The sequence below is a fragment of the Pinus tabuliformis genome, chromosome 5_1, assembly GCF_031772625.1.
Source record: "Pinus tabuliformis cultivar Carrire ecotype Pingquan chromosome 5_1, CPIR1, whole genome shotgun sequence".
Taxonomy (NCBI): domain Eukaryota; kingdom Viridiplantae; phylum Streptophyta; class Pinopsida; order Pinales; family Pinaceae; genus Pinus; species Pinus tabuliformis.
The window spans coordinates 590128690-590156434 of NC_142305.1; the positions used below are offsets into that span (position 1 = coordinate 590128690).

The window sequence follows — 27745 nt, forward strand, 5'->3', positions numbered from 1 at the left end:
GTGGATATTGGTGGCCACCCACCGATTCCACTTGGACCCCCAACATTGTTTCTTTCATTTTTTCAGTTTTCTTAATTGTAGCACAATTTACTATTTTTAGCAGTTTTTTGGGTCCTAAACTTCCGGAGCCGTTTTGAGGCCGTAAACAACGTTTTTTTAGCAATTTACCGCTAACGACTTTGTGTAAGTCATTCTTTTAGTCATAGTCCTTGGATAGATATTTCGAAAGGGATATCATGCATGTCAAATGGAGATAATATTACCAAGTCTCGACCCCGAGAAGTTGGCTGCGCAACTAACCCCAACGAGGCCCATGAACTCTTGGTGTTACATCTCCTCAGGTTAGGATTTTGGTTGTTTAGGGTTTGCTCTTATTGTTCAATAATAAAAAGGCCCTTGAGCCTCATTGTAATGTAGTTCAGAGGCATGTAGTTGCCATATCTCTCCTCAAAGATAAGCTACCATCGCCCGAGCTAGTTGATTTTCATTTATGTTTGTAAGCATATTTCAGTATTTTACATTAATGAAATGAAGTATTATTTCTACTACATCTTTGTATTTACGGTTATTTCTGTAATTTATTGCGTTCCTGCATAAATCCGGATCAAAATTTCACAAAAGAAAATCAAAACCATGATATTATGTTTTTAGCTTGTAATGTAGCACAAGAAAAACAAAGTGATGTATGGTATCTAGATTCAGGGTATAGCAACCACATGTTAGGGAACATAGAGATGTTTTCCAATGTAGATGAAAGTGTGAAATCCGAAGTGACATTAGGGACTGATGGCAAAGTCTCTGCCATGGGCAAAGGAAGAGTTAATATCCTAACAAAGAAGGGGGAGAAGAATTACATCTCAGATGTTTACTTTGTCCCTGGTTTGAAGCATAACCTCATAAGCAATGGACAACTCATGCAAAAGGGTTACAATGTATTTTTAAAAAATGATGAGTGAAAAATTTTGGATAGGCCTCCAAGTAGACAACTGATTGCAAAGGTTCATATGACAAACAATAGAATTTTTCCCCTAAAAATAAGATCAGATGTGAAAGAAGAAGGTGCACAAGCACGACTATCAATGAACTCACAAGAGGATGAAAGAAATGCCACAGTTGCCACACAAGTAAACTATCAAGAATAGTTCAAAGATGAAAATTGGTTATGGCATTTGAGATTTTCCCATCTCAACTTTAGAGGTTTGAATTTTCTGCATAGGAAAGGCATGGTGAATGGATTTCCACTCATAAAAAAGTCGGACAGACTATGTGAAGGATGTATCTTGGGCAAACAACATAGAGAGACATTTCTAGCAGGAAAGTCAATAAGGGAAAAATCACACTTGGAGATTGTCCACTCAAATTTATGTGGACCAATGCAGACACCATCAATTGGCAGTAGACATTATTTATTGACCTTCATAGATGACTACACAAGGAAGACATGGGTCTATCTCCTAAAATATAAAAGTGAAGTGTTTGAGCGCTTCCGTAAATACAAAGCTTTTGTTGAGAAGCAATGTGGACACTACATCAAAGTCTTGAGGATTGATAGAGGTGGCGAATACATCTCAAAGGATTTCCTTTGTTTTTGTAGGAAGCATGGAATTCACAAGAAATTTACAACAAAGTATACACCTCAGCAAAATGGTGTCGCTGAAAGGAAGAATAAGACCATTATGGAAATGGCAAGGAGTATGTTGAAGGCAAAGCATTTTCCAAATGATTATTGGGCTGAATTTGTCGCTTGTGCAACGTATATAATGAATAGATGTCCAACCAAAAGTGTCCAAAACGTGGTTCCTGAAGATGCATGGAGTGGAAGAAAACATAGTGTCTCTCACATGAGAGTCTTTGGATGTGTGGCATATGCATATGTCGACGAGTTAAGGAATAAGTTGGACAGTAAGAGGGAGAAATGCATATTTGTTCGATACGGTGATGAATCCAAGGCATACAAGCTCTAAAATCCATCAGCCAAGAAGGTCATAATCAATAGACATGTGAAATTCATAGAAGAGGAAGCATGGGATGGAAGTTTTGAGAACACAGTCAATGTGAAAGCATGTATACCACATGAGGACAAACAGGAATTGATAGCAACAAGAAATTCCTCAAAAATGACTCCCTCTACTCCTATTCAAGCGCAACAAAGCAGGCAACAAGTAACACCATCAAAAAATAATAGGACAACATCACGCAGTCAAGAAAGTGCTTCTCCAAGCACACCGAAAAGAGCGACACCAAGTGACATGTCAAGCCCATCTTCAGCAAGCACAAGAAGACCAAAATTCATAAATTTAAATGAAATTTATGAGCAAGATGAAGTTGATAGTAGCACTGGTCTAAATTCCTTATTTGCATTATTTTGTCATGTAGATGATCCAATCCATTTTGAAGATATAGTCAAATAAGAAATATGGGTTGCAGTAATGGAGGAAGACATAGAAGCAATAGAAAAGAATGACACATGGGAGTTAGTGAACCATCCGCAAGGAAAAGAAGTCATTGGAGTGAAGTGGGTCTATAAGACCAAGAGCAACGTTGAGGGGAAGATTGAAAGGCATAAAGTGAGGCTAGTTGTCAAAGGATACAAAAAGAAACATGGAAGAGATTATGCAAAGATGTTTACGCTAGTCATGAGGATGGAGACATCGTGCACGGTTGTGGCGATTGTTGTGCAACATAAGTGGAAAGTGTATCAAATGGACGTAAAATTAGTGTTCTTGAATGGAGTGCTGAAAGAGGAAGAGTATGTTGCATAACCACCTGGTTATGAGGTAGAAGGCCAAGAATACAAAGTGTATCGGTTGAGGAAATCTCTTTATGGGTTGAAGCAAGCACTGTGTGCATGGTATAGCAGGATAGATGCTTACTTGTTGGACAATGGTTTCTACAAATGTGATGGTGAGCCCACTCTCTACATTAAAGAGAGCAATGGTAAGATTCTTATTCTTGTTTTATATGTAGATGATTTGATTTTTATAGGAAGTGATGATTTACTCATCGTTGATTTCAAAGGAGTCATGAAAAGTGAGTTTTAAATGATTGACTTGGGGTTGTTAAGGTATTTTTTGGGCATAGAAGTGAAGCAAACAAAAAATAGCATTTTTATTTCTCAAGCAAAGTATGTAGTAGACATTTTGGAGAGATTTAATATGCAGAACAACAAGGCCGCACGAACTCCAACTGTCATGGGGTTAAAGTTGACAAAAGAGGATTGCAGCAGCAATGTCAATATGACATTATACAAAAGTATGATAAGTAGCTTGATGTACTTGACTGCCACTAGGCTGGATATAATGTATGTAGTGAGTTTGGTGTCGAGGTCCATGGAGACACCCAAGGAGACGCATTGGTAAGCATCGAAAAGGATTCTAAGGTATGTCAAGGGGACAAAAGAGTATGGTATTTTGTATACCGCAACAAATGATTCAGACTAGTTGGTTACACTGACAGTGATTGGGCAGGAAGTGTCAATGATAGAAAGAGCACGTCAGGATATGTTTTTCATTTGGGTTCTAGAGCCATTTCATTGGCCTCCAAGAAGCAGTCGATAGTTTCATTTTCAACAACAGAAGATGAATATGTTTCTGCAACAACAATAACGTGTCAGGTAGTTTGGGTGAGAAGGATGTTGAGGGATCTTCGTCACAACCAAGAAGGAACGAAAACTATTTTCTGTGACAACACTTCAACAATTGCATTGTCAAAGAATTCTTCCTTTCACAAGAGGACCAAGAATATTGATGCTAAATATAATTTTATTAGAGATTTGATTAACAATGATGAAATTGTGTTGCAGCACTGTAGGTCACAGGAGCAATTTGTTGATATTTTCACAAATCCATTGGGATGAGAAATTTTTGTTTATCTTAGAGACTGTTTGGGAATTGTCAATGGCGATAGTTGTGATTAAGGGGGAGTGTTGGAAATTTAATCCCAACCACCACGTTAAACACTCTGCAACAACCATACTTGTCAAAAGTATTTTTTCAGGTTGAGATTTTGTTTGCAGGTGGAAGGACTGAAGTCTGAGCAGAAGTACAGTGCAGACCATTCTGCAACACATCACAGAGTTAAAGAATTTAATGAGGGTGTTACACAGTATTTTTTCACACCTCCTCCACTTCCCCATGACATACCCCGAAGTGATCGAAACATGACCATCATACAGTGTACTCATTCATATATGTAGCTTAGATCCTTCCTAAGACATTGATTGGAAATACCTTGAGCTTCCCCTAAAGGAAATAGCTCTAAAACCCTAATTTGAGAATCATTGCGCTTATGAGACTAGAAACAATGATGAACGCTTATTGCATCATACTTGACCCGTGATGGCATCGCTCTGTTCACTTGTATTCCGCGATGATCCCGAAAAGGAAATTTTCCCAAAGTGGATGAGAAGCTTCGTGATCTAGAAGCTTCCATAACGGCAAGTTGGAGGTTGTTCGACATAGATGAGGTCGAATTCTCCCAACTTGGCCTCTTGGTATTATCCCTATGAGCTACCTTCTTGAGATAAGGGCCTACTCCTATATTTGGAGAGATCCTAACTCCCTTTCCCAGCCTATATATCCATCCTCTCCCATTCCCAAATTGTTGGTCTATGTCTATTTGCACCCTTATGCTAATATTGTGCCTATATTCTACTCATTTGGCTTAGAGAATGAGTGCTTAGAGAGCTTAGCTTGGACTTGGATATTCATTCAAGGAGATCCTATCAACATCAAGACTTGGTTGTATGCTTCCCCTTATTTTCTATTAATATACAACTGTTGGTTTATTTTCCATTGATGTGTATGCTCATGTATCATCTATCTTAACATTCCTTGATCAGTTAAGTAGGTTTCTATTGAATATGCTATTTGTATTTGCATGCCTTGTTGCGTCTTGATCTCTTATGCAAGTGCATAAACACTGTGAGCAGTAGGAATAAGCCTTTGATGCAAGTGATTCAAGGTCTTCAACAAAGGAGATTGAGATAGCATCATAGCAAGGTAGGATATCTTCTTTGTTTCTCTTTTCAATTGTAACCTGGCAAAGTGTCTCATAGATTATCACTTACGTTGCTAGTCCCACTCATTGGACTAGAGGGATCATCTTTGTGCGCAAAGACGATTTACCTAGACAACAGAGGGTTGGCAAATATGTATGGGTGAAACATTTATTGCGCAACTCTTAGTTGTAGTTCGCAACCTTTGCAAGCTCAGGAAATCCCTCATTTTGTATAATCGCCCATCCTGTGTCTTAAATATTTGCTCTGACATAAATTAATGAGTCAAAGTTGTATTCTTGGATAAATATGCATGTAAAATTCATTTGCAAGGTTGAGCGAGAGAGAGGGTGAAAGTCTATGAGGTAGTGAGGATAAAGTCGTGGAGAAATTTGTGGTGGGCATGTGAAAACTAGTTTTATGGAGTTTTACAAACAGTTGGTCTGCAACCCCAGTGAAGTGTAAATCGCAGTAAGAATTTATGTTTTTACTTGGAGCTGCAGCCTCCATTTCTTGTATTTTCTTATGTTTTGAAATATAATCTAAATCATGGTTTGTTGTGATATGGTTTTAAACCTTCATGAGTAATTTACCGCAACCTTTTTGGTTTTACTCTATTTTGTTGTGTGTTAAATTTGTATTTCAATTAAGCCTCTATGTAGTTTTTATTTCCTTACGGCAACATAAGATTTTCCCTCCCGCAACCGAATTCTAAGCCATACTCCTCTCCTCTACCCTTGTGAAAATTTTCTAACATATTACCCTTCACATTCAATTGGGTCATACCCAACAATTAAATTCTCGACTGCTACAAGGAAGAGAGAACCAATGTGTTGGTCAATGTCACATAATTGGTTAATAAATTTGGCCCCTAAAGTTAATTCGTTCAACTTCAATAATGGTCAATCTCTAAGTGGTCATCTTGGAATTCCAAATTCTAAACAATTGGTCATTGATCTAAGTACACACCCTTTAAGCTTATAATTACTACTTAGCCGAGGGGTGAATAATAATAAACCCTATGTAATAATTAAATTCAAACATTTATACTTCCTTCGACCTTTTGCTGAATGATCTGAAAATAACATGCAAATAAAACTTAATGATGGACAAGTAATTGCTCTGCAATGGTCGACTAGGTTGGCTATGGAGAACCACCAAAATTGAAAAGATTCTAGCTAGGGTGATTATGGAGGATCACTGAAAGTTAGTTTCTCCTGAAATCCTCAACTTGGAATCAATGTGCAATAACCCTCAGGCTGGAAAGATACACAACTCTGATATGATTGTAATATCCCAAAGGTATAAAAAAATTAATAGATTTGACGCACTTTAGTGTTCGAATTAAAAGAAATTCTTGTAATATAAAACATTGAACACAAGGGGATCTGAAAAATGCACCCTCTTATTTATATTAATAGCTAAAAACAAGAATACCTACCCACACAAATAATATTGTAGCCCCTGCAAATGACAAGCACAACTGCTCATTAAAAGAGTTGTCTAAGACACTGAAGCACCTTTGTGAATCATGGCTGGATCCACCAAACAAATTTACCGCAGGGTTTTCGTCCCAGGATCAAAGTGGAATTGGCCACGCCAAGTTCTCAACAAACACAATAAGATAGACAACTCAAGATGATCCCAATGCCTAGCTCTTATCCCCTTTTGTAGGCTTGATGGACTCCCTAGAAACCTTATTTTGTTGTTTTCCCTCAAAAAATGAAGGAAAATGCCATGGGCAAATACCACAGGTAGATTTCATCCATTTTGACCATTTCAAAAAAGGGGAATATTACATCCAACCACCCCTTTAAACATCAGATTGGTTTGGGAAGAGGATCAAACAACTATACAAAGTTGTTGGCCTTGAAATTCCTTCACCTTTTTTCACAAAAAAAGGATGCAAGTCTTTACATGTCTTTGGGGACTCTATGATTGTCATAAATTGGTTCAATGAGGTTCAAAGATGTCACAACCACATACTTTGCACATTGTTGAAGAGATCCTCCATATCAAACATGTTTTTGATTTTGTGTCTTATAGCCATATTTACAAGGAACATAACACAACTGCAGGGATCATTCTAAAGAAGGCACTTCACAACCTTTGGGAGTTTGGAAGATTTCTGAATAGACAGGGGATGTTAATGCTACTCATAGTTATTTTCATAGTCCTTTTAATGAAGGCATACTACAAATTCAGTAATCGCAAGATCAGATTATGTGCTATTGTTGTTTTATTTTTGGTTTTTTGTATTTGATCACATGATGATGGATGTTGTATTTCAGCTCATACAAACTGAAATAGCATAGTTATGTAATTATGTTCACTATTTATAGAAATCAAATAAATACTTATGGACAAATTTTGCTAGCCAATGTTTTCATAATATAATACAATGCATCAACAAAACTTAATGTTTCATATTGTAACGAAAGTTAACGAAAAATAGTATTTTATATCTCTTATAAATTATTAAAATATAAGATGTAAATAAATTTCTCAAACAAACAATGGTTATATCTCCATATAGGAGTTGGTATTAGGTTGAAATAATATAAATTAAAAAAACATCATTGAAAATTTTATTAAAAATTATTAAAATAAAGAATAATATAAATTTGTATTAAAACTTTGGTGAAAAAATGAAAGTTTTAAAAGTTAAAATCAATTGATTTTTCATTGAACAATCTATATAATAATAACAAAATTATTACAAATTGAGCTAACTTAAATGTGAAAATAAAAATAAAAAAACATAAATAAAAGATGGTGGCAGACTCTTTAGATAACATAGACAAAACAGTCAATTACCCAACCTTCACATGACTCAATATAATATAATTTTTTATTAAAAATATTTTGATTCAACCAAAATTAATATATTTAAACAGCATAAAAATTAAAAATTTCAAAATTACATATGCAATTTAAAATTCTGCATTATCTATTTGAATAAAGATATTTCATATCGAGGTTTAGAATAATGATATCATTCTGAAATGTATCCCAGATTTTAGAGGACAACCCCACCTTGCAAGTTTTGTATAATGATATCAATATGAAATGTATCCCAGATTTGAGAGAACAACCCCACTTGGCAGGAGATCGTAGGATTATACACACATACTTGTATACATCGACCAGTGTCGCCAGTTATAATTTCTGAACATCCACGAGTGAGAAAGCCGAAAGTTTACAGAGTTCTACCAAGTGTTCACCATAATACTCATAACTCTAACAGCATTGAGTTTAGAATAATTATAGTAGTCTAGGAAATTCAACCTGTTCACAATTAATGAAGTATCACTAATGCTAAGCTACAAATTCGAATAAGCCCACAACCTATTGGCCCATGGATGTTTTGATGGATAACAAACTGGAATTATCGGGAATAATCATATGATTTAATAATGACCAGCACGGTTTTGAGAGATAGATCTCTTCCCTGTGATGAGATCAGATGTCGTGCATCTGTTTTCAAATGTTGCAGAAACATTTAGATCCGCCACCCTGCTCTCGCCCTGAATGTTCATTCTTGAAGGAGGCACACTATAGCTTCTCTTGCAAACTGCCCTCCGTTGCTGGGTATGGATGATAGGATATGAATTAGTCTCTGCTACTTGTACAGCTTTCTCACATCCACATCCCAACATCCCGGCACTTCTCCTGGAATTGAAATTGCTTGCCCTGTAAGTATTTTCTTTGAACCCTGATATAGAATGTTTACTAGCCATCTTCAAGGTTTCATAATAAGATGAAAAATTGCCCAAGCTGGATTTGTCCATTGTATCTCCTGTGGTGGCACTCCAATCTACGGAGGCCTCGCTGGGTTCGTAACACGAGCTAAGTGCAGAAGGCGTGACTGCGTCTTCGGTGCTTGTGAACTGAAAAGAATTATCGGGACGATTGAGGGGAACCTCACTTGGAGCATAACTGGATTGAATACTGGAAATATCGTCCATATGGCTGATTTCCATTGAATCTTTTCTTCGATTGTAAAGTGGATAACCTGTTCCTTGGGTTGATAAACTCTCGATTTCGAAGAGATCAGAGCTGGAATCGCTTTCTGCGTCGTGCTTATTATTTTCTCCATCGTCTACTACATCGTTCTCATGATATTTCAGGCCTCCCTCTTTCTTCCTCGACTGCTCCCCATCAAATTTGGATGCAGACATCCTTGCAGAATTGAAGGCAAAACTCTTCCGGGTTTTATCCAGAGAAAATAGCATCAGTCGACTATGTAAACCTGACTTGGGCATCTCTTCCATGGAGTCACTAGGGACCCCATGAAAAGAAGAACCTGCAATCACTTGTAATGATGGTCTCATTTTTTCTTTTGATTCCAAATTGGAATTGACAGAATTTGGGACGTTATCTTGCAGAATGGGGAAGGAAAACACATCCTCTTTACTAGAGGAAGTACCCATGATTCTTCTCTGACAATTTCTTTCTCCAAATTCATGGGGTGCAGAAATGATATTAGAAACTTCACCAAACTTTCTAGCATCTGTTCTAGTGTGCTCCAAATCCGGCTTGAACTGCGAATTATCGACAGAACTGAGAGGATTTACAGGAGCTTTTAATTTTATTCCTCCAGTTGTTGCATTCACCTGCTTCTCTGGTTCTCCATTGATGAAACTCACTGAAGACTTATGTGTTTCCCTGGACTTGCCTGGGCTCATTTCATCTGGACAGCGGTATTTTGTGGAGCTCAGCGGACTATTCAGACGAGATGAATGCAAGGAATTCGGCGCCGAAGCAGCCCTTCTGGCTTCTATTAACGTATCGTCAATCTCCACAGATTTCTTACCCGAACACGGGCATTTGCACCCAAAGCTAGAAATACTCCACTTTCCCGTTGCTCTCTTTGTGTCTCTTGTAGGCAACTTATGGAGCGGAGGTGTTACAGAAACTCTGGCGAAATTGGAAAGCAATCCAGAATGGTTGTTCCAGCTAGCCTCTGAAGACGTTGTTGGGGTTGTTCCTCCTGGAAAGGACATCGATCTGAAACCGCGACTAACATCTATGGAAGAAAACGAAGGATTTTTAGAACGAGATGCATGAGAATTATTTAACATATCATGAACCAAAAAGCCCCTTCTTTTTGCCTCTATTTTTCCTATTGGGTTGTCTATTAGCTTCTGCACGTTTTCACTGCTTTTTGATTCATCTGTTTCTGCTTTCTTTTCATCTTGACCACTGAAATATCTCTCTGCTTTGAAAATACTAATCTCAGAGTCCGACATTTGCCTCCCTATGACAGGTACCCTTTTACCGGTTGATTTTTGCTTCTGTAGACCCCTTACAAATGAACTAGACCCGTTTGATACACCCATTTGGTTCTCCCCATAACTATATTGATATGGAGACTTTGATTCTACCATGGTATTGCCTATTGCAGATTTTGCAGGACCGATGAAGGAACTTTCGATAGGCTTTGGTCTGGGCCCAAGCTCAAATGATGCATCTGATTTCCTGCAACTGGCAATGGGAAAAGATGCCACATCCTTTGCCTGTTCTTTAGATTGAATGTGATCTACCAGACATTTCTTCAATGTGATGCTGGGCGCTTCCTGTGAACCAACCATCAGATAAGAAGAAAATGAAACGTCCCCATTCTCAGCATCTCTTATATAAGTCTTGTAATTTTCAATGTTTATGGAACTCTCATGATTCTCCTCTGTAGTTTCTCTCAAAATTTTCAAATCTTTTTGCTTCTGCTCTTTACTATAAGAGTTTCTTTGGAAGGACATACCATTTGGTCCTGGAACCATCCGGACACTTTTCTCTGGTTCTATGAATTCATTCCTTAATTCCATCTTATGAATCAAGTTATATCTTTTATATTTTTGGGTCGACTTAACCTGTATTTTAAATAGAAAAAGATTAATCTACATACAATAGAATGCTTATCACTAAAATTGCAAGAGACTAGATCAAACCTAATAAAAAAAACAAAATTTGAAATTCGTTGGCAAACAAACAGAAATTTCTCTACAGACTTCAAACATTTTAACAAATCTTTCTTGAATAAATATCCATCTATACTACCCAGATGCCTTATGCAGCTTATTTGTTTGAACTAAAGGTAGCACTTGCTAAGCACCGTCTTCAGTAAATGGTGACTTAAACTTATGAAACTATAAAGTTCGAGATGTGAATGTAAGCACTAGTCGATAAGGATTCTTTAAATAACAAAGAAGGGATCCTATACCTATACATATTACATACCTGCTAAAGGAGGATATCCAGGAAAAATAATATCTCCTAGCTCTGCTGTAACGTTTCCAGCATTTTAGTGTACCCAATTAAAGCCTATAGACCGGTTCAGAGCCTCATACAAAAACCAGAAATAATGTCACATAAGCAGGTTGTCTTTACAAACATATGCGGCCCCAACTTTATCACAAACATATTTCTCTTCAGGGAAATTTTATTAGGTTGTGATTCAGCCAATAACTGCAAATCATTCCAGATTAACGCAATACATAGTATTGGATCAAGTAGTAACGAATGTGGAAAAATTCCTTTCTCTCTGCATCATGCGAGCACCGTATCTGCAACTCGGGAGCACATTCCCAGTCACGACACCGAAAGAGGACCTGACAGTTACGAACTGGTGCTTCAGGCTGTAATATTGCAGCACAGAATCAATCCCACTCCTAGAATAATGCCGAAATATATAGTCATACGGTTCTGGGCATCCATGCTCGATGTTATTATTTGTTCCTCTCATTCATTCCGTTCTGGCACTGTAAACACATTCCATATTATTAAATTCCTCCTACGTCAGTGAACAGTGCCTTCTGACACAGAGACAGCTGTCTCTGATAATTCTACAGCAATAGAGAAACTGCCGATGACTATTTAGAATTTCATCATCTACAACTTTCTAAAGCTAATCGGCAGTCTGACACAAGTGGCTATCTTTTATCAGGAATGACTTTCACTTCTTATGGATCCCCAAATCAAACAGGGAAGTCGCACTCAAAATGGATAGGCAAATAAATTTCGCTCAAATTTTTGGTTATAAAGTTTTCATTGAGTCATTGAATTAAACATAAACCTGAAATTTTGGGTTTCTTCCCTTTAATCAGAATTGTTAATATTCTATATTAATGTCGAAGTTCGAATTTTATTTGATCATAGATTCTAGAAATTTTTTAAAGGAATTCCGTGAATTATTTGAGCTCATTCTTGATGTCTTTATCTATAAAATTCTAGAATATTCCTAATGTTTATCATTAAAATAAAAATATCTAAAAACTTTACAATTTTACCATTAAAATAAAGATACTCAAACCGAAAGTAATAAATAAATTCTACAATTAAAATGAACTAAAATAAAGATACTCAAACTGAAAGTAATAAATAAATTCTACAATTAAAATGAACTTGGATATTTTAGAATATTTCTAGAGTTTACAATTGAGATAAAGGTAGGTAAAACCAAACTCATATTCCTAGATTTTATAATTGAGATAAAAGTAAGTAAAACCAAATTCATAAAAAGATTCTACAATTAAAACAAACTTGAATTGTAATGAAGTGGTACTCTATAAGTTTTACATTTTTTGGTCAGAATTTGGTAAATATTTTTTTATCAAATCTTGACCTTTCATAACTCTATGGAGCTAGCTTGATTGGCCATCGCCATGTTATGAAGTATCTGTGGAGCTAGCTTGATTGGCCATCGCCATGTTATGAAGTATGATGTAAATTGTGAAATTCAAGATTAAAATTCTCAGTGAGTTAAAGGCAAACATTTTTTTATCAAATCTTAATCTTTCATAAGCGTTTAAGTGTATGGAGCCAGCGTGATTGACCATCCCCATGTGATGAAGTATGATGTAAATTGTGAAATTCAAGATTAAAATTCCCAATAAATTAAATTAAAAAAAATCATTATTTTTAATTATTATTTAAAATATTTTTTGACTACATATATGGAATCCATGCTAAATTCTAGATAAATTTGACTGAAAAATAACTTGGGATATAACGGTTAGAGTAACGGTGTAATGAAAATATACCCGAGTCATGTTTTTCGATGATGCTAAACGAAGGTTTTACCTTACAGAAAATGTTTTATTTGAGGGCCAACTATTCTACAGTATCCAACACTGATCGGTTGGCCAGGGGATACAAATGGATATAGAGCCGACGTTGCTTTAGTCAGGCCAAACAAACAATTACAGATAACAGCTATCACGAATTGTCAACTTTATGGAAAGTTCAGAACAACGGGTCCCCCGTGAAAGGCCAGTCGAATCTAACTGCTATAAAATAAAATAAATTATATTGCCGTCGACACAACCCGACATGCAGAGCTGATGTCGTTTAAATCTTACTGATCAAGATTCTGCAAAGTTGAAGTCGTTCATGACATAATATACATGTACCTTCCTACAAACTATTTTTATTGTACCTACGCATTACGTTCATTACTTTTCTCAGCCTTGTCGCGGTCTGAGTAGCCAGAGTATGAATATGAAGTGAGAGTATGAATACGAAGAGATTTGGTAGGAAGAGTAGGAATTGAATATGATGTAAGAGTATGAATACGAGGAGATTAGGTAGGAAGAGTAGGAATGTAGTTGACCTAGTAGGTCTGTGAGGCAGGGTAGTGCATATTCATGGATATCAGAGAATATTGAACTTGAGCTAAATCTCTCTTTTCTCATCACAGTAAGCCTGTCTTTTTCTTTTCAATCTTTCAATAATTTTTATATTTTTTTTTTTTTTTTTTTTTGTAAGTGTAGGTAGTGCCTTTCTTTTCTATTTATGATAAACAAAACCAGATACATCGTTTTGGTGGCCTCAACCTGCCCCGAAGGGAAACCAGGTCTGTTGGCCACCTCAGTTTGTTATAAGCATTCCAAAAGCAAAATTTCATGAGTCTTTCCATACTAGCTATATGCACTATACACCTGAAACTACCTATTAAGTAGCTAACATGCATAAGCCTGTGAAAATAAAAAATCAGAAACCACAAAAAATGCTCAAGAGGATCATTCCTCTCTCGTGCCTGCATTGTGGTCCATTTCCATGGGAGTGTCCCTTTGTTCCTCCTGACTTGGATTGATCTAACCATTTTGGACAGCAGCTGTGACATCTCTTCCAGTTTGTTGTTCTGTCTAATCTTTATTACCTAGAAGTTTTTCATTTCCTTCTGCAGATTCGGCATACCATTTGCGATTTCCGTCATTTATTTTGCTACATGTTCCAGTGCTTTTGCCAGGAGGCGTTTGAGAACCCAGTAGATATGAAAAGACTGTCTATACAGAGTCAGTCTACCCTGCGTGTTCCCTCGGTCTCGAATCACTTCCGCCCATTCTTTTGTCTTAGATACGGTCTGCTCCTCCAACACACTGGTCTCCATGTCTTGGATGATTCGGCGGATGTCCTCACTCGTACCTTCCCGGTATGCTCTTGCCGCTTCCTGAACTGCAGTCAGTGTGGACCGTCTTCCTCTGCTCGGGTTGCTTGGGGGTTCTGTTGGCCGACTTTCCTCGTTCTCACGCCTTGGTCGTCCTCTGCCTTCGCGTCCTCTGCCGCGACCTGAATGTGCCATCCTGGTTGCTTTCCTTACCTGTTGACAATTATCAATCACCGGAATCAGATTTTCAAGTTTCCTATCATCTTCTCCCACTACCATTTCCTCTCTTTCTATTGCAGTCACCGCCTTGTTTTTGGGTTTGACATTGTTCACCATTATCAGTATACAGGAGATGTATAAGACCCTCTGTCAGGCATATCACTTGGTGGGCTAAGGCCATAACTTTCGAATCCCCTTTCTCCGGCTTCCCCTCTGCTATTGTGGTGGATTGCTTCCCTTCATTTCTCGAATTTCTTCCTGGGCTATGCTCCCGGCTACAGTTTCCCCGTTCGCCATGGATCCTCCTCCAATTCTGACTCAATTATCCCTCACAATGCAGTGCTGAGGGGAGGGCGACCTCGCTCCAGCCCTTTCCTTCTACAGGGACTTCACATGAATTTAACTTATCCATACTACCTACTGTAACGGAGTAAAGGGGTACAGGGGTCTCAGGTTTCACATACCCGTAATCACAATCCTCCCTGATGGCTCCTGCCGACTGCGCTGCGCTCTGCTCCGCCTTCGTCTCGCTTGGAATACCCTTTCCGTTCCCCTCTGCCACCTTCATATAATATCTCCTCACCAACCTTCTCCCTCTTCCATTACCGCCGCCACTTCTTCTAATCACCTGTAGTCCACCTCCCCCACTCCGATTTCTTGGGCCCTGCGCTGACCTACTACTCATTATCTTGGTTGGAAGGGCGGCTTCAGCCCTGTGGTTATGACCGGCTGTCCTTCCGTAATCATAACTACCCCTGCCACCCTCACTTATCTCATTACACATCCCGATCGGGAGTATATTTTTTTTGGTAAGTAAGTACCCACGAGGGATTTGAACCAGTGACCGATCACAAGAAGTGCCTTAACAGTACACCCATTCACCGTCAATCCAAAGCCCCATGGGCTATATTTTTGTTTTTTTATTTTACACGAAGATTTTTATATAAATATTTTTGGAGTTGTTTTTAATGCAATTTTTTAGATTTTCTAGTGTCGGAATCCAGCTGAAAAAATTGATGTGAAATCTTGATTTGTGTTATTTAAACTGGCTTTTTGATTGTATATATGGATTCAACACCGTGAAAAACCCCTAGGGCATTTCGATTGTGCAGGGGTTACCCATCAAACTTGTTGTGTTATTTAAACTGGCTTTTTGATTGTATATATGGATTCAACACCGTGAAAAACTCCTAGGGCATTTCGATTGTGCAGGGGTTACCCATCAAACTTGTGATTTCAGTAATTTCTGCCAGATTTTAGAGAAATTAAACCAGAAAAACCCACGGAAAAAGCTTCCAAAAAATTGCACTAAAGACAACTCAAATATTTTTATGCAATCCATGAAACTGCATTTAAACTTTTTAATATCATATTCTTTTAATTATCTATAGTTTTGAATGACTTAACTTTTAATGAACAATAAACTTTTTTGTTTTTTAAGCACAGTTTAATTAATAAGATGATTGTTGAGACGAGATGCTCATTCTACAGCCCAATGTGAAGGCAATGTGTAAGTATGCCCGTGCTCAACTCTATAGCCTAGTGTGAAAGCAATGTGCAAGTATGTCCATGCCCAACTTGGAGTTAGTAGCTAGCTATAATAAAAAATAAAAGGGAATATGCTAAACATGTTTAATTAGTAGTCCATATTACGAAATATAATTTAATGTAAAATAATTAGAAGTAAATAAAAAAAAAGATGTTTAAACTTATACTTTTCAAAAATATTTTAACATTTTATTTAAATAAATTATTTGAAAATCTACCTTAACCAACTTATGTGAATATCAATTTCATATATATCTATATATAAAAAAAATATGTTAAAATAAAAACTTTTAATATTGTTTAAAATAAAATATCTAATATAAGTTGTTAATAAAATATTTCAATATAAATTAATATTGGGATATACTTGAAAATATATATTATTCAAGAATACAATTTAAATAATGGAAAATTATACATTGGTTTCTTTCACTCTAAAATAAGTTTGCACATGAAAAAATTTGATTTTTATAGGTTCATGTAAGTTTGCACATGAAGAAATTTGATCCGATGAACTCATGTTATATTGCTTAAAATAAATTTATGTTAATAATAATGAAGTATGAAATTATATTTAAATGTTTTAATTTCATATTATTTTTAATTATTTATAACAGTGAATGAGTTTAAATTTTAATAACATTAATTTTTTTTTGAGCAATTCAATAAAAATCACTATTATATTGAAATATTATGTATTATGAAATTTTTTATTTAAATTTCTCAAATTTACTATACTCCCTACTAACCCTATACCTTATGAGTAAATCAGCCAAACATATGTTATATGTCATTCCCTGTTGTCCCCGGTGGTTGGGACGAAGCACTATTGCCCTTCTCACCCAGGGTCCATTCACGCCGAATAGTGTATTGTTGGGTTGCTATAAGTGTGACACAACGTATTGTACGGATATCTGTTGTACAGATTGTATATATTGTAAGGTCTCTCTTTAAAAAAAAAAATGTTATATATTGTATCAGTTGTACAGATTGTATATATTGTAAGGTCTCCCCTTTAAAAAAAATTGTTATATATTGTAATATAATGCTTCTTCAGCAGCGTCACTATACTGCCTGCTGGCCACATATCTCACATATCTCAAGAATAGGTAAACCAACCCAATTACCAATTACCAATATAGGTAAACCAACCCAATTACCAATTTCTATAAACCAGCCCAATTACCAATGTTATATATTGTAATATAATGCTTTGTATATATTGTAAGGTCTCCCCTTTAAAAAAAATTGTTATATATTGTAATATAATGCTTCTTCAGCAGCGTCACTATACTGCCTGTTGGCCACATATCTCACATATGTCACGAATAGGTAAACCAACCCAATTACCAATTTCTATAAACCAGCCGAATTACCAATGTTATATATTATAATATAATGCTTTTTCAGCAGGGTCACTATACTGCCTGCTGGCCACATATCTCACATATCTCAAGAATAGGCAATTACCAATTTCTATAAACCAACCCAATTACCAATTTCTATAAACCAACCCAATTACCAATTTCTATAATAACAAAAAATTTGGAAAAAAAACCAATTAACCTTTAAAAAAAATGTTATATATTGTAATATAATGCTTCTTCAGCAGCGTCACTATACTGCCTGCTGGCCACATATCTCAGGAATACGTAAACCAACCCAATTACCAATTTCTATAAACCAGCCAAATTACCAATTTCTATAATAACAAAAAATTTGAAAAAAAACCAATTAACCTTACCTTTGGTTTTAATGCCTAGCGGCCTGTAAAATGTTACCAGTTCGAAAAATATATTGAAAAAAGGATAAAATAAAATTTGGCGTTTCCCATTTACTAAGATCTAAGTTTGGTTTTTTTTAAGTTACGAGTTCAGTATATAAAGTTGTCTGAGTCATTCACAGATTCTTATCCGTGCGTTGAAAAGTATCCGAAAACCATGCTCAAACAAACAAGAAGCTCACATCATCTTATCTGGGTAGTTCCTTTTAAATCGAATCCTATGCAAAGTAACGCAACACGATGCCTATCCGTAAAAAGAAACTGCACAGTAGTGTGCCTAATCTCCTTTCTCCAAAGTTCGATATCCTGACATTTTACCGGATTTCTTTGAGAGATTGTAGAATCTCTTCGATGACATTTGGTAGTTTGTTGAAACGGGGTTCATTACAACACACAGAAACATCTCCTTGCAAAGAAAAAAAGGAGAATTACATGGAGCATCCGGCGAAAAGAAAGCACCTTAGCTTTCTGCTTGCACAGTGTTTCAAATATTGAGTTGTATCTGAGAAAATATATTTTATAACATGTATTTGAGTTTCTACATCCCTCTTCAGTGTAAGATAACTGATACTCAGAAGTACCTAACATATACCCAAATATATGTATGTTACTTATCTTCAACCCTTAGACGTTGGGTAATTGGCACCGAAAAAAACTATTTTCTTGGGGGTCAAAATTCAGTCCAGATCTTTCACCATAATTCTGTTATATTTCAAATTTTCATTATGATAAAGCTTTGCTAAGAGATTTTTTGGCAGTTCTGAATGGGTTAGAATCTCAAATTTTCCTTTCAATGAAACTTTTGCCACCCAGTCTGGTCAGATTTTGGTCCATTTTGAGTACCCTTATAGCAACTTGAAGCGGAAGTCAAATTTGACTTATGTCCATATATTTTAAAAGTAATTGAACTAATTCCTTTATTATGATTGGAGTTCCCGTTATGATAGAAATTCGCTAAGAGATTTCTAGCACTTCCGAATGAATTTATAATCTCAAATTTCTCTCTAAGTGTAACATCTACAACTTCACTTCTAATAAAAACTTTAGATAAACTATAAAAAAAAAAAATAAAAAAAATTGAGATACAATTATGGATTTACATTTATAAATATTAGGTACAATATTCAAATTTAAATTTTTGTGACTCATACCATAGTGTATAAAATATTTTTTCAGAAGAAATCACATTTCAAACCAACAAGTGTGGTTCATTAATAAAACAATATATTAATAAGATAAATATAAATAGTGTAACCTTTTTATAAATTTATTAATATCATCAAAACCCTAGTCAAATATAACCTTGGGGTTAATAAGTTCACTTCAATATATATTGATTAAATTAACAATTAATAAAATAATTAAATTTATTTAAATAATATTAAATTTTTCCTTTTTTTCCCCTTGTCAAATATAGCCGTTTTTCTAGCTATTAGCTTGACCTATCTCCCTATTTAACACTCTTCCCAGATCTGCTTATTCATCGTGTCTTGAAGATGAACCAAAATCTTCAATGTGATTTCTTTTGAAAAAATATTTTATACGTTATGTACAATATTCGGCATATAACTATAGTTTCACATCTATTAAACATTATGTACAATCATATCGACCGCAACGTATATCACACCATGATACTACATACAAACTTAAATGCAATTAAATGTAATTTATTTGACAGGTAGGGAGATCCGGCCGGGGATTCTCCTGGTTAACTAGGCACACGTTCCCATGGCTTAGTTTGTTGTATGGGCCCTCATATGTAGCTCCATCTAGTGGCCATCCATCGGTCGTTGGTTTTCCATCTGCCATCACACAGTAGGGAAGAGTTAGGGTTTAACCTAACTAACTCTTGGCGCTAAAACCTTGAGGTCTCATTGTTGTTGTCACTCCTCTGCGTCACGCTGCTCTGCAAGGCCTCTAGTTTTTTTTCTCTACAAGAGATAATGACAGAGGAGGCTAATAAACTAGACAAAGTAGGTACATATTTCAGTTTTGCAACCTGAATGTTTAATTGCTGGTGTTGGAAGTCTATGGTGAATCTGGCTAACTGCTTTATACCTGTCCTAAAGCTTTCTCACCACGGTTCAGGGGAGACTTATACGGCTCGGGTCATGGAGAAAGGAGAAATGAATACAGAAACATCCGCAACATGTATTTTAAAATCATATAGCAATGCTTCTTGTTGAAAGCCTAAACCATGTCACGTCTCAAGAGGGTTTTTTCATTCAAGCATGATCTTCTATTTAAATTAGTTATGATATTGAGTGTTCGTCCTAACTTTGCAAGTTGGCGACTCGCCAAGGCCGCGTTCTTAACTCAGGTAAAAACCCATTTCGTTTTCTGTTGAGTATATGTATTGAATGGCAGATTTCTCGCTTTAGCCTGTAGTGACTGGTTCATATTCTTGAATGCAGGTATGCCACCTGCCAGAGGGTTTGTTGCTCGAGACTGCGTCCTTTGACTTCGTAGAGGCTTATAGCGTTTACACTATTTTTCAGGTTGGAGCTAAGCTTTTGGTTTCCGTTCAAGTTAAGTTATTTGATGGTTTGAGATGAGGGTTTTCCTCGATGGCACAGTAGGGTAGTTGATTATGCAACAGTTAATGTTGACCTATAATTTATTTTAGGTTATTCGACCAGCTACAGCTATCGACCCTTTTCTCCAATCTTGGAAATGTAATTTGTAAGGGTTTTAAAGGCCTTCGAGCCTACTTCTGTTTATGTTAAAGGCTGACTGATAGGACTATTTCCATTAAGCTTGTGAGGATACCGAGAATGTCGTTAATTCAGATACCCTGATAGCTTCAACCTTTTCCTTGGCTATTATGTTTGAACAACCATTTACTTCTATGTTCTTTTGGCTCGCTGTATTATGGGAAGCGCAGTAGCATTACTGCGCTTCGTTCTTGTTTTGTTTTATGTTACTATATGAGGTTATCAAATATATATATATATATATATATATATATATATATATATATATATATATAGATAGATTATTCATGATGCTGTCTTTTGATGCTATCAAACTATGGAATTAATGGCTACTCTTTTCTATTTTCTGTTAATAGTAATAGCCTTCATATATATTCTCGAGAGACTGAAATGCTGCAATGATAGGTTATATGCAATTGATTGCATTCAAAGAGGGGGTTATATATCAATATTGTGCACTTATCTTTACTCTAGACTTTATCTTTATTTCATTCATGCGATAGTTATAAAATTTGACTATATGAGTCACTGTTGTCTTTTATTGGGTCATGCATCATCCCCTGGTTATTCATAACAGTTAGCTTCTATCTGGTGTAATTATCCGTACTTCAATTTTTGTTAGCCAGTGTTCAACGACTATTAACTTTAGCTACTGTACATTACATTTTTATATTCTTTCTACACAACAATATTTTCCTTAAAAGTTTGCTATCTCATTTATCTGAAAAAATTGTGCTGTAAATGTATTCGAAAGGTCTCTCCTCTTGACTCTCCCCCGAGCACCTTCTATCTTCTCCATGTTGGATCCAATCTAGTTACAATCAATACTAAGGGCCTCAGGGCTACGGTCCAGCCTCAAATTGTACTCTTTATCGAATGTACTGAGCAAGTTTTTCCCACTGGTTTATTCCATCGAGCTCCAGGGCCATTTTCTGCTCTTCTTCCCTCTCTATATTACCCTTCTCAGGCAGAGGGTAAGTGTTTCTTGGAAACAGTTTCTTTTAAATAAACAAACCAATTTTATTTTTTTGTTAAAGTATTACTACCTATAATCTAGGTAATTACCATCTATAATTCTCATCAAAATATAATAACATTTAAAATGTCTTTTAGTAAAACATTCACTTAATGATCTTAGTAATATTTTATGCAACTAAGGGCATGATTAGAGCTTTTTAACCTAAATTTGGTCAAATTTTATCCATTTTTAATAACCTTTTCATAACTGGAAGCTCAAATCAAATTTCATATTCTAAGAGTTAATGAAAATATAGAAGTTTGTGAATGGTGAGAGGATTTCAGATTTTATAAGAATACATGAAAACGTGGTTGGAATTTCAAAACAATATCACTTGTAAATATAACGATTTGAACCGTGCTTAAAATGCATTTGATATAAATCTTGATTATGAGTAAGATAGTTAATTTGGTTAACAAATTTTATCTCTGAGTCCAAGTTTTAGATAATTTTGGAGATAGAAATCACTCAGATATATGAGTAATGAAGTGAGAGATATTTTGGACAAACATTCTTATACCATGTTACAATTGAAGTATATCAATTTAGTTTCATCCTAATTTTGGATCTATTAAGTATCTGGAGTGATCAATTCTTTTTTTCATTTTAAAAGAGGTTTACATCTCAAGATATTTGATGCCTCTCCGTACTTGGTAGATCTCCAATTAAAATATATCTAGAGTGGTTTTATTATTAATTATGATTATAATTATCAATTCTATTTTTTAATTTAATTTAATTTTTACGTTTAGTTTGATTACCATATTGGGTTGGAGAGCACAACTCCACACAACAATTCCACAAAACAATGATAATAATAACCCAAAATTTTTATTTTTATTAGTTTATTTCGATTTTTTTTTTTAACATGTAAAGATTATTTTTACTATTATTTTATTCTGTTTTGATCAAATCAAATATTTTTGTTTTGTTTTCACCCAATCAAAATATTTTATTTATTAGACATTACATTACAACATTCCTATCATGCTGCATTGGAGAAAACTTTTTAAAACAAAATGCAACTACCAAAAAACAACATTATTATGGTTTTACTTATTTCCCATTTTTATAAGATTAACGAAAAAAACATAGGGTTGCGAAGGCCCCCGATCAAAGTGCAGAGGCCCCCACTCATCCGCACTAAGCCGAGTAAGTTAGCAACAGATTCGATTTCATCGTCTCAACACATTGGGACTACCTGGTCCCTACGAGGCTGAGCAGCCTCCATTGAAACAGTAGGTTAGAAAACCATTGTGGGGCTCTCTTGGCATTGTTTCCCTGACATTTAACGTCTTCAACTTTCCAAATTAGACCATCCACAGACCACTAAGACCAACCCCTATTAACGGCGACTCGAATTGCATGGAAAATGAAAATATTAAATTTCTCCATCGATTCTATAAGAAACCAAATATAACCTGCTCATACAATCCAATTATCGAAAATCCTGGCCATAAAATAATTCACAGTAACATTTTTATTTCACGCTTTTCTTCTTGCTGTCAGCATCAAATCTTAGTTAAACCCTTTCTCGAAACCCTAAAACCCGTAAAATCTTAGATTAACCTCCCTACACCAACCCCATCCCAAAACCCTAAAACCTGTAAAATCTTAGATTAACCTCTCTACATCAATTATATCTTAGATTAACCTCTGTACATCAGTCATAAAAGAGGCCGAATGTAGCCTGCCAACACAACATAATAGCCGAAAAACCCGGGGCCTGATACAGCACAGTAATATTTTCCTTTTCCAGCTTGCCCTCCTCATTTAGCGAGGATCTCAGTTAAACCGCTTCCCGAACGCTTAAAACCCTAAAAATTTTAGATTAATCTCGTTACATCAATGATGCAAGAAACAAATAGTCTGCTAAAACAACGTAAGTCCCGAAAACCCCTGGAGCCGTAATACAACGTAGTGTAACACTATTTTTCCAGTTTCTCCTCCTATCGCTGTCAGGATTAAATCTCAGTTGAATTCCTTGCTGAAACCCTAATGTCCCCTTTCCTTCATCAAAACATTAAAACCCTAAAAATCTTAAGCTCTCGACAACTTAATTCCCGAAAACCCCTGGGGCATAATACACCGCAGTGTAACATTTCATTTTCCAGCTTCTCCTCCACTCGCGGTTGACATCACATCTAAGTTCAACCCCTTGGCGAAACCCTAAAACCCTCATAATGTCAGATTTATTTCTCTACTTTTCGAGGAAAACAGTCTTATGATTGGCCACTAAAAACGAAAGACCCCCTCGGCCGTCGGCCCGGACCAAAAGTTGGTGTAGGAATGCGATTGGTTTGAATGATACAACACGGTACGAAGAGCATGTCATGAACTACAGAGTAATTATTTGCTGTGGGATTAGAAATCTGTGGTGTTTTGGAGCATTACGTCTTGGCGTTGCGGTCCTCCATGCAAATCACCGACAAGTACGCGATTTTATACTTGTGAAATTTGCAGTGACAGCAGACGGCGACAAACTATCCCTCGTGTGCCCATGCTTGCAGATCTCCTCTTTTTCCAACTTAGCTTTACCCTAGTACCCAATAATGGTAGCGTTATAAAACATGACAAAATACACGAAATTGCTTCGTCAACAGAAGACAGCATGTCATTGAGGGATGCTATTTGTATCCCAACAATTAACAAACCATTGCTGTCTTTGCCCCGCATTCTTCCAAATCCCATCTCTCTCCTCTTTTTCAAGCTTCCACGGGATCGTTATCACTTTCTTCGGTCCAGAGGACATTATGGTTCTAACGCTTGATTAATGTGGTTGCTTTAAGTACATATGGTTTTACACTGAATTTGTAACAGCCCCACTGATAAAGTCTCACGAAATTTATTAGGTCTGTTTTTTCTAAAAGGATATTTTAAAATGTTATTTAATTTGATAAGCAATATGAATTATTATTGGAAGGAGCCAAGAAAAGCATGTGGCAATTACTTAAATTATAGGTGGTAATACTTTAAATAAAATTGTTTATTCATTTAAAAGAACAGTTGCCAAGAAGTGGTTACCATCTGCCTGAGAGAGGTAATATAAAGAGGGACATAGAACAACAAAGACTCTTGGAGCTAGGTGGGCTCAGCACAGTGAACAAAGAGTACAAATTGGAGGCTGGATAGCCCTTAGTAACTGGATAAATTCTAGCATGGAAAGGAATGGAAAGGAAAAAATGCTCAGGGAGTCTGGACGTGATGGCCAGACTCGTGGCTGGTAGGAGAGACTTTATGGAAAGTATTATTTTATCATTATTGTTTGCAGGGTAACAGGTAAGTAGTATGAAGAGTCCCAGTTTTTAGAGTTAGTCTCTTTACATGATTCTAGAAATATCAGGTAATAAATATGCACTATGCAAGTATATCATGAATGTCAGACTGTAGCTATTATAACTTTAATGAACAATAGTTGTATAAATCAAACCCTAGAATACTATTGAGAATGATGAATTTCAGAAATTATATCTAGCATACAAGATAAGTAAATAAAAAAATGAAAAAAAAAACAAAGGGATCACCTCTGTGCTGAATTTCTGAGTTTAACCTAATACATTGGATAGGAGATATACAGATTTACAAATGTCATTTTTAACAGATTTCGGAAATATATTTCGAACAACTGATTACATGTCAAACCTTTTTCCTTACGATGAAAGCCGCCATCACCTTTAGGTGCTCGACCAAAAGCCCCCCCACCCAATAAGTAAATTGAGAGGTAAATCTTGAAAAAACCTCCGCCAAGCTTGGCCTAACACACCCATCCTTGAAGAAAACCTCCGCCCTCCTCTCCTTATCAGTCGAGCCCCCTAAAGGGTCCTCGTGGGGCCTAATTATTAGGATGCGTAAGCATGCTTGACTGGCCGCCATCGAAATATGTGAAAACCTCCGGGGATTGGGGTGGGTGGGTAAATAGTGGCTATAATAGGAGGGAAAGATGTGAAAACCTCCGCCAAAGCATATATGATATATGTCATTATGCTATTTTGAGAGATCGAATTGTGAACTTCTTCCCTTCCTCTCAAAAACAAATCCCCCACGAGCCCCGCAAAGGAGGCACTTAACGTGATTACCGAAGGACCCTCTACTCGCACCGTGCTCCTGGTTGCTCGCAGGATGTCCCCTTGCTGAAGGGCACTCATCCATCCACACATCAGCCCGGCAGTTCTCATTTAGCTGGTGGCTGGCTATCGAGTTCCGCATTACTCCTTCATTCGAAGGAATGGCTCATTCATTCAATACAGAAAGCAGGCCTAGTTGTCGCAAGCCTTAAGTACGTTGCTTAAGATTGACGAAGGTCTGAGAGATGAGGTTCTTTTGGCTTACTTTGTCAAGGATCATAGTAGCTAATTGGTCCTTCATTTGGAAGTTGTGAGTGAAAAGGAGTGCTGCAACTGAGGGAAAATTGGCATTTGTCATCAACAGTCAAGAGGGGTCGGTGGTAGTAGGGTTGGGAAGATAGACTCTTTTAGCAAAATAAAACATGTCAATGTAATTATACTTAATTTGACTGTAATATTCTCGGAATAAAACTTTCCCCATAAAATTCTCAAAAAGATTAATGAAAATGTTTAGCATACAGTAAAAAATTCCAGGGATTTCGGCCGAAGCCTCACATCTGGTTTAGCATATCTAATCGCAACAAAACGAACACAAAAATATGGTGCACGTGAAAATAAGGTCACAGGACCTGAAATTTGATAATCAAAGAATATAAACCGAAATACACGAGACGCATAAAACTTGCGTCAAATGTTAAAACATATGAATTACAAATCCAAATAAATGAATGAACACCAAATGCTAGCTATCATATATACAACAACCATTGTAAGCACCCAAAATAGAGAAATCCTGTGTATCCAACAAACCCTTTCTTATAGCAATAAGTCGAGGAACTATGAGTTCGAATTTAACATAACAATGCATGAAAGATTGCCCAATGATGCTATATAGCTTGGGATTCCATTAAAAAGAGAATTTTGAGTCTCAAAACCAATAACATCTCAAGACCCTTAATAATCATTAAACAAAGGTTCATATATAGTATTCGACAATCAAACTTGTCACAAAGATAACTCAACATTAATAACTTGCTTGCATAATGTAAATTAGAAACCCTAAGGAGTAGAACACTCCAAAAAACTCTATATCGACAGGAAGAATAGTCTATAAGTTCGTGACACCAACCTGTGAAAGAATCGAGAGCGTATAAGCCCATACGACCTTAAAAGTTGCAGACCAAAAGCTTTAGATTGCCATACAATGGTTTACCTTCAAAGATGACCGTAAATTTTTAGTAACAGCTAGTTCGGGTGAATCCTCTTGGCATAATAGCAATTAGACAGTGATGTTTTAGTGCTCTTACCTATTATCATGGCGTTTCCTTCCCACAGAGACAAACCTGCAAAGAGCAAGGAGGGTTTACTATTAAATCAAGAATGGAGCGATTAAATGAAAAAAAAACAATGGTAAATTTTAAAGCGAACAGGTAGTATGGTTATGGAAAGCCTTATACCTTTTCCTTTGTGTGAAAGGGAGCTGGCTATTGTCGGCTAACCCTGTCTCCTCCAAGCCTATACTTGCAAACCAATGTCAAAGCTTAGCATAGCTTACAATGGACAACCCCGGGAGGTTTCTACATTTCTTAAGGCCGAACCTTTAAATCACCCATAACTTCAGACGTTGACCTTACCTATAAATCAATGGTGTGCCATTCAACCTCTTGCGATCCAGGGCATACCTTCTGTCCTAAAGAGCTCTAAAGGAGATCATAGCCATCGCAAAACAACAAAATAGGTCCAAGCAGGAGCAACAATGAGCCATCTGGGGTCCGAGGGCGTGAAGTCGAGGAGGGTATCAGTTTTCGAGACTTTTCCCATAGTCGGATTAGTGGCAAGAGATCAACAGTCCTGAGCCAAGATGCTTGGTAGGATAGGACATCAAAACCACACCTTAGGCAGGCTGTCCGCCACGTGTTAATACATGCGGAAACCAATCATGCATAACTAGAGTGTGAATCAAGTGTGGTATTAATAACAGAGTACTCCACGATAATCTATCCACATGCTTAATA

The 27745-nt window shown here is 36.4% G+C and overlaps 1 protein-coding gene and 1 long non-coding RNA gene across 3 annotated transcripts; one reads left to right on the forward strand and one right to left on the reverse strand.

Annotated features, from left to right (window-relative positions):
* Window positions 1–7977: 7977 nt before the first annotated feature.
* LOC149166250 (uncharacterized) lies at window positions 7978–27054 on the reverse strand. Of its 2 annotated transcripts, XM_089432503.1 has the most exons (3): window positions 27038–27054; window positions 11234–11754; window positions 7978–10866 (listed from the first exon to the last, which is right to left on the reverse strand). In XM_089432503.1, exon 3 carries the CDS (start codon window positions 10819–10821, stop codon window positions 8407–8409), a length of 2415 nt encoding a protein of 804 aa, XP_089288629.1. In that variant the 5' UTR covers window positions 10822–10866; window positions 11234–11754; window positions 27038–27054; the 3' UTR covers window positions 7978–8406. The 2 variants fall into 2 exon arrangements, with proteins under 2 accessions (XP_089288629.1, XP_089288630.1); XM_089432504.1 differs by lacking the exon at window positions 27038–27054 and having other exon boundaries at window positions 11234–11803.
* Window positions 19647–20737, forward strand: LOC149166251 (uncharacterized). Its single transcript, XR_016260408.1, has 2 exons — window positions 19647–20254; window positions 20349–20737. It is a non-coding gene; the product is annotated as an uncharacterized LOC149166251 (long non-coding RNA).
* Window positions 27055–27745: the final 691 nt, after the last annotated feature.

Bases quoted from the DNA above. Each gene is read 5' to 3' on its own strand.
- LOC149166250 (XM_089432503.1), bottom strand. From the start codon at position 10,821: ATGGAATTAAGGAATGAATTCATAGAACCAGAGAAAAGTGTCCGGATG.